The sequence below is a fragment of the Tetrao urogallus genome, assembly GCF_951394365.1.
Source record: "Tetrao urogallus genome assembly, chromosome: 5".
Taxonomy (NCBI): domain Eukaryota; kingdom Metazoa; phylum Chordata; class Aves; order Galliformes; family Phasianidae; genus Tetrao; species Tetrao urogallus.
The window spans coordinates 24,180,109-24,188,014 of NC_136818.1; the positions used below are offsets into that span (position 1 = coordinate 24,180,109).

The 7,906-nt window shown below is 41.9% G+C and overlaps 1 protein-coding gene across 1 annotated transcript; it reads left to right on the top strand.

Annotated features, from left to right (window-relative positions):
• Positions 1-2,002: 2,002 nt before the first annotated feature.
• On the top strand, positions 2,003-7,190 carry SELE (selectin E; the record flags this gene model as incomplete). Its single annotated transcript, XM_079535850.1, has 10 exons — positions 2,003-2,039; positions 2,479-2,865; positions 3,650-3,757; positions 3,882-4,067; positions 4,281-4,466; positions 4,574-4,753; positions 5,309-5,494; positions 5,602-5,781; positions 6,186-6,371; positions 7,057-7,190. The coding sequence occupies 10 exons, from the start codon at positions 2,003-2,005 to the stop codon at positions 7,188-7,190; spliced, it is 1,770 nt and encodes a 589-aa protein (XP_079391976.1).
• Between the last annotated feature and the right edge of the window lie 716 nt (positions 7,191-7,906).

The following is a 7,906-nucleotide window of genomic DNA, read 5'->3' on the forward strand; positions in this document are numbered from 1 at the left end:
TTCAAACTCATACTGCTCATCAATTGCTGCTAGGACGCCAGCATCATGAAGTCCAATACAGTTTGTACCAGGATGATGCTGATGATGAGTAGGGATCTACACAGAATCATAAAATATCCTGATTTGGAGGGGATCCGTAAGGACCACTGAGCCCGACTCCTGGCTCCATGCAGAGCCACCCAAACATCGCTGAGAGCATTGTCCAGGCACTTCAACTCCTGCAAGCTCAGTGTCAAGCCCCTTTCCCCTGGGGAGCCTGTTCCAGTGCCTGACCACCCTTTTGGTGAAGAACCTGTTCCCAATAGCCAACATGAGCTTCCACTTAGTACTTCCTGGGGAAAAGACATCAACTAAGATCTTAGCTTGGGATCCAAGAGCCACTGAAAGGACAGGCTGAGCCTTCAAAATATGTGTTTCAACATGTACAGTATGAACTATAACTGCTTTACAGATCTGAAGGACAATGCCCTCTGTCCTCCTGTTGCTGACAACACTTGTTGAGACCTTTCATTGTTGAGCCCCCCCTAAACCTTACCTATAATGGTGAGTCTTTGTGGCTGGATACTAATTTAGCAACTGAACCATGTGCTGGAGTCTTCAGGGTCACTGCCTACGTGGCTGTGGAGCAAGGGGTGAGGTGACCCTAGTGGTCAGGGCACAAGGGAATAATGCCACTTCCAGTTGACCAGAGGTGGGACTGCTGGGGAATGTGGACCCTGCAACATATCTTAAGTATCATGCCTTTGCATAGGGTGGAGAACCAAGCATGTTCACCTATGTACAGCCTTCAGCAGTAGATGCTTTATATCCAGAAGGACACATAAATGTATGGATAGCCCATAACCCCTCACTAACCAGCTATAGCACAGTGTCCATGACTACCCAGGTGTTGTGCCTTCATACCACTGACACCCTGTGACTGCACTATGCAGTAGTGTAATTAATCAGTGTATACACAATCAATGTGGGTGGATTCAGTCTATGACTAGTATATTGTCTTGTCCACCTGAAATATTGTATGCACCTGGTAAGGAATTGTAACTATTGAGATGAGGATATTGGAACGTATTGTCCAAGGTCAAAGCTAAGTCCACATTCTGCACAATGTGCTGTGTCCCACAGGGAAGAGATTGACCAATGCTGCAATTTTAATCTTTACTCAGTGAACTAGTTAACCAGCTTTTAATTGTCAGTGCCTTTCTTACTGAGATGCCAAAAGGACTGGTAGCAGCTTGGTGCAAAACATTCTCCTAGGAGAAAAGTTGGAATCTATTTAGACAACAAACTCTTTAACTTTCTCGCTCCTTTCTGATATCCTGGAATTGTGTGCTTCCGTCAGTAAAGCTGTAATCTACCATTTGGCAGCTTGGCAGCACAGCATGGGAGGGCTGATTGGCAAGGGGAAGCATCAAGCTTCATGTGTGAGGATATGATCCTGGGGTTTTCCAAGAAATTTTTTTTTACATGGAATTTCCCGTACTATGAACAACAGGCTGGCTGAGAGAATAAAAGGCTGTACTAAAGGCAAGGGAGACACAGTCCAGACACTTTGAGCTGAGCTTTATCTTCAAGTCCGTGTTCAGCAGCTCAGCAACAGAGAGCAGTCTCTGGGAAATATTACAGAGGACTTCTACAGCACCTGACCAATACAACTACAACCTGTGAGTATAAATTGACTGTTTTATTATATTCTATGTCTCAGCTAGAGGAAAACTGGAGAGAGAATTCTGTGCTAATGTTTTGGGTTTTTTTTTAAGAGCTATTTAAATTTAAAAGCTATCTTGACATTAAGAGCTGTTTTAAATGGTTGATCTCGCAAGAATGGAAATCTTACTTAATTCTTTAGAATGATTCTTTAAAAGTATGCAGAGAAGATTGCTCAGGCAGCATTTTATATTGGATAGTAAAAAAAAAAACGGTGTATATTCTCTACAAATGTGTTCCTTTGATCTTTCATAGCCCTCTGCTTAAAAGATAAAGAGAAGAGAAAGCTCTCAGAGAAATGAATTGCCTGTGGTTCCTATCTCTTCTTGCTTACGGTAAGTGTGTATGTGTCTGCAGAAAACTATTTGAGTGACAGTGTTAGTGTGCTTAGTTTTGAGTTTGGAATTAAACAGATATTTTTTAAATCTGACTGAATTAGCTTGGGGCCAGATTCACATAGAGAAAGCTGTAGCTGCAATGGCACTTTACCCTGATTGCCTGACAAAAGTGTAATTGGCTCCTGTGATGTGATATGAATTCTGCAGATCTTTGTATGAGTGGTAGTAGTTTGACAGGCTGAAGTTTCCGTACTTGATGGTGACTTGCCTGTTTTGAAACTTGTTGGTTAATTACTTGTAAAATAATTGCCACTAAATTTTGATGCTGTTTCAGATATTAACAAATGTGCAATGTTTATAAAGTTTTATGTGTCCTTTTCTAGAGAAAGAGTTGGGGAAATGTCCAATACCAACTTTTGCCATCTTTTCATTCTAGGGCTTACAATACTAGAGGTGGTGAATTGTTGGACATACCATTATTCAGACACAAACATGACCTACAAAGAGGCAGAGTTATGGTGCAAAAAGAGGTATACTAACATGGTTGCCATTCAAAACAAGGATGAAATCAACTATCTTAATGACTTCTTACCCTTCAATCCGGGTTACTACTGGATTGGAATCAGAAAAATTAATGGTACGTGGACCTGGGTTGGAACAAACAAAGAACTGACAGATGAAGCAGCAAATTGGGCTTCAGGTGAACCAAATGGCAAAGGGAACAACGAGGACTGTGTTGAAATCTACATTAAAAGAGGGAAGGATGACGGCAAATGGAATGATGAGAAGTGTGAAAAAAAAAAGGTTGCCTTGTGCTATACAGGTATAGTATCATAAAGTCCGTTTCAGTGAGCCCCTGTGGAGATGAGATAGTGGAATGGGTTGTTTAACCTCGTTTTACATGCTGACTGCCTGACTCTGTGAACAACCTACACTTATCCTTACTCGCAGGGCTGAGATTGCTCTTTTTCTAAGAGCTAGATTGATCTCACTTACCTTTTAGCCCCCAGACTATAATACATCTTTTCTAAGCAAGCCATCAGGCTCTATAATCAGTGGAGGGAAAATGGCTCTTTCAGAAGTTGGCTTTCATCAAGTAATTGTCTGAGCTAGATAAGAATTGTCCTTTTGAAGGTGTCTATCTCTCTGCTGACTACAGAGCATTGGGTTAAATCTAACATCATGTATATATACTATACACTCTATATAGAGATTACTAAGGCTAGTAAAAAAAAATCTAAGTCAAATATCTGCCAATTCAGAGCTGAGGTAAGGAAGAATGCCTCTGCTGAAGTTTTCTACCTACCTCACACATATTGTTCCTTTTGCATTTTAAATATTACTAATATCTACCTGAGAGCAAGTGGTCTTAGAGTTTCCCTTGGAATCCTTTCATTGTGAGCTAGTCTGTCAAAGGAACTGATTTCTGAAATGCTTTTGTAAAATGGCAGAGTTAACTAATATAACAAAATTTCCTGCATTTCTTTTGCCTCACAAACTGCTTCTTTAGTGACAGAAAGATGAATGATGCACAGACCAGATTTAATTAGTGGTCAATGCTGATTCTTTTATTTGATGGACTTCTTTCTTTTTTTTTTTTTCTTCAGCTTCTTGCAACCCATCTTTCTGCAGTGGCCATGGAGAATGCATCGAGACTATTAACAATCACACCTGCCAGTGTAACCCTGGATTCTATGGGCCAGATTGTGAATTTGGTAAGATTACTACACCCTTCTTTCCAACCAGAGAGACAGTCATGCTAGCTTAGTTCTGTTTGTCTGGCTTGATTTGCCTGCTTAACCAGAGACTGACTATGTACCTTCTTGTGTTTCTTTGAAGTTAAGACTTGTGATCCACTAAAGAAACCTGATCATGGCAGCCTTGAGTGTAACCATCCATTGGAGGACTTCGGCTACAACTCCTCATGCACAGCTCAGTGTGAAGAAGGCTATGAGCTGAATGGACCGGATTCAGTATACTGTATGTCTTCTGGAAACTGGTCTGACACACTTGCATCATGCAAAGGTGAGCTTGTCAAGCAATGGTAGATGAGATTTCTGCATTACACATAGCAGCACTGAAGTCTGCAGAACTCTATTAATGGATACAAACTGAAATTCTGGCCTATATCTAAAGCTGTTTCTATGCATGAGGTATGTTACTAAGTTTCAGGAAAGAAAAAATGGTTTTTTAAAGATTATCCCAAGCTAATGTCTGTGCTGTTTTTTATGCTTTCAGCTGTGACCTGCCCTGCTTTAGAAATGCCCGCTCATGGCTCTCTCAACTGCTCCCATCCCTCTGGGGAGCTTTCCTGGGGTACCACCTGTGAGTTCACCTGTGAGGAAGGATTTGCTCTGACAGGACCATCCACTCTGCAGTGCGGATCTTCTGGGGCCTGGGACAAGCAGCAGCCATCCTGTGCAGGTACATTTTTCCACACCTGCCTGAGCCCTTGGGGCTATCAGCTTTGATTGGCATGTTGAATTCCTGAGACCTCTGAGCTGACTGCTGTTGTGATGTGTGCGTTGCAGCTGTGAGGTGTGAGGCTGTAACCTGGCCAGAAGAAGGTTCTGTGAGCTGTGCTTCTGCAGATCTCACCTATGGTTCACACTGTGATTTCCGTTGTCGAGAAGGCTACGTTTTGGAGGGTCCATCCAGCATTAAGTGCATGGCACAGGGACAGTGGTCAGAGCCATTCCCAAAATGCAAAGGTGAGATTTTTGGGGTTAGAAATCATCTGTTAAACTTAACACTAGTTCAAATAGTCTGAAGAGACTGAATAATTCAAGTGTTGTCAAATAATAACAATCATCTCTGGTAGGTTTATAGTATTTCTCTTAAAGGGGTTTCAAGACAAAGATCACATATCCTGCTGTATTAAAGTGGAAATAGCAATGCAAGTTGAGAAACTACACTTGGGAGCTGTACTCCCAGCAGAAGTCGTAACAGATCGTTGAAGTGGGGTGTTCTGACCTGCTCCAAACTCTGCATCTTCAAATGGGAGTTCACACCCCCAAAATGCACCTCATAATCTGAGCCAGTATTAGGAACAGCTTGTGTGCTTTAAATACATATTTAAGTGTTCTGGCTCCACAGTGCAGCATGCTGTAATTCCTGTTTCCTGAGACATTGCTAGGGGTAAAGGGCAGTACTATGGCTCTGTAGGGGAGAGCTCCAGGCAGGACACATCCTCTTGTCATCTGAAAGAGGAGCATTTATTCTGACCTACTCCAAGCTAATGTCTGTGCTGTTTTTTATGCTTTCAGCTGTGACCTGCCCTGCTTTAGAAATGCCCGCTCATGGCTCTCTCAACTGCTCCCATCTCTCTGGGGAGCTTTCCTGGGGTACCACCTGTGAGTTCACCTGTGAGGAAGGATTTGCTCTGACAGGACCATCCACTCTGCAGTGCGGATCTTCTGGGGCCTGGGACAAGCAGCAGCCATCCTGTGCAGGTACATTTTTCCACACCTGCCTGAGCCCTTGGGGCTATCAGCTTTGATTGGCATGTTGAATTCCTGAGACCTCTGAGCTGACTGCTGTTGTGATGTGTGCGTTGCAGCTGTGAGGTGTGAGGCTGTAACCTGGCCAGAAGAAGGTTCTGTGAGCTGTGCTTCTGCAGATCTCACCTATGGTTCACACTGTGATTTCCGTTGTCGAGAAGGCTACGTTTTGGAGGGTCCATCCAGCATTAAGTGCATGGCACAGGGACAGTGGTCAGAGCCATTCCCAAAATGCAAAGGTGAGATTTTTGGGGTTGGAAAATGTTTTCCTGTTACTGTGCAATACTCTGAAATCCTATCCCTGAGAGTACAGGTTCAATTCAATAAATATCCAGCACTGATTCAATGCACAGCGTAATATCATGGCCTCAGTAGAGGTTAGTTCTTGGCAGGATATCACTTCTTGTCAGCTAAAAGAGGAGTATGTTATTCTGACCTGCTCCAAGCTAGTGTATGTGCTATCTCTAATGCTTTCAGCTCTGATGTGCCCTGTTTTCAGAATGCCTGCTCATGGCTTTCTGAACCCCCTTCACCCCACATTCAAATGATTTTGAACATACAGTGTACATTTACTAGTGCAAACAGTAGGGTCAAAGATAGGAAAGGCACTTATGTATCAACCATCTTTTTTTCTTTATTTCAGTTGTACAGTGTGAACCACTGAAGTCTCCTGAGAAAGGCTCCATGGATTGCATACATGGTGCTGGGAACTTCACATATAACACAGCCTGCCACTTCAGCTGCCTAGAAGGATGGAATCTCAGTGGATCTCATGTTCTTGAGTGCAGTCATTCAGGAAACTGGAGTGCCAGTCTGCCCACATGTGAAGGTATTCTATCTGTGACTAGCCAGAAAAAGATCTCACTAGGTTCCTGGCCAAAATAGGAGGTATGGAAGGGTAGAGGGGATAACAGCAAGCAATGAGTTAGAACTTGTTGTGCAGCCCACAAAGGAAGAAACCTAAGGAAATCTCTGAACATGATCCTTGAAAATAAGAGGGAACATTCCTGATGGGTCTTGATGGGAAGCCTTGATTTCTTATCAAAACCAAAAGCCTCAACCTGACTTTAGGCGTTTTTTTGTGTGTTCTTAACTAAAATATTTCTCATGCTGAGCTGTTTCCGTGTTAATAAAGAGCTATTCTAGAGAAGTAGAACATTATAGAAAAATGTGCATAAATCAGTTTGCTTCTCAGTAAAAGAAGTTTGTAGATTTATAAATCTGATGTGATAGCTTCTTCAGTGAGCTCCTCACAGAGCTTTCCTGTGAAAGGCTGTAAATTTACAGGGCAAAAGTCTCCCTTTCCATCCAAGATAGTAAGAGCTCTTCCCCTGTCATGTAGGAACATGATTGGTTTGCCTGATGTGCCTTTGCTGTAGGTCTCAAGAGCTCAACTTCACTCTATTTGGCTAGAATTCAGATCCTTGAATAATTTCATTGATTTCAGTCAGACTCTCAAAGAGGAGGAAACCACATGCCTCTTGATCTCACTGCAGCTGTTTTTCTTCTTTCAGCTTCTCAACAAGTTGGCTATGTCACTGTGGGCATAGCAGCCACCACTACCTCTCTGCTTGCCACAGCATCATTCCTCTTTTGGCTTGCAAAACGGTTACGAAGCAAAGGTGAGCCATTGGACTGTTTCCATTAATTTTATTTACCTTCCTGAAATTTGTTTAGTGGGAAGGAAAAACCTCCGGATCTCAAACAGTTGCCTTTTGAAAAAGTGAAAATATTCACATAAACAAATTCCAGTGTTACTTTCAGGAAGCCTGCATGTGTGACATGTTTGGTTTTATGATAAACATTTAAAAATCTGAAAGAGTTAAAAAATAATTAAGAAAACAAGAATTAGAGGTGAAAAAGCCAATGGTTATTCATCAGTAATTACTGCCAGGGAAAGTGAACGGGAGTTTGAGTTGGGGCTAATGACAATACAGTAATAACTAGCTGTTAGATTTCTGTTGCTAGATGAATGGTTTTTTATCAAATATTCAGATAAGATTTTTTAATAGGAAGAAAAGTTTGCAAGATTGGGATTTCATCTTGAAATGCTAATATTTTTTCTTTTTCTTCTTGCAGTAAAGAAATTCACTCCTGCCAGGTAAGTTGTGTCTCAAAAAGCAGCATGAAAAGCATTGTAATCATTTTGCTCAAATCCAGTAGGTATAGAACAGTTGTCACTAAAGTACTTTTCATTTCTGTTCTTACAGCAGCTGTCAGCACCTCACTACTGAAAGCCAGAATGTCTAGCTCCAGGTGTTTCAGGTAAGCACAAGAGATAGGTGCATTCCCAAATTCTCTTCCTCCTAATCACAGAAGTAATCAGAGCCTACTAATTGCTACATACTTGCAAAAATAGCAATG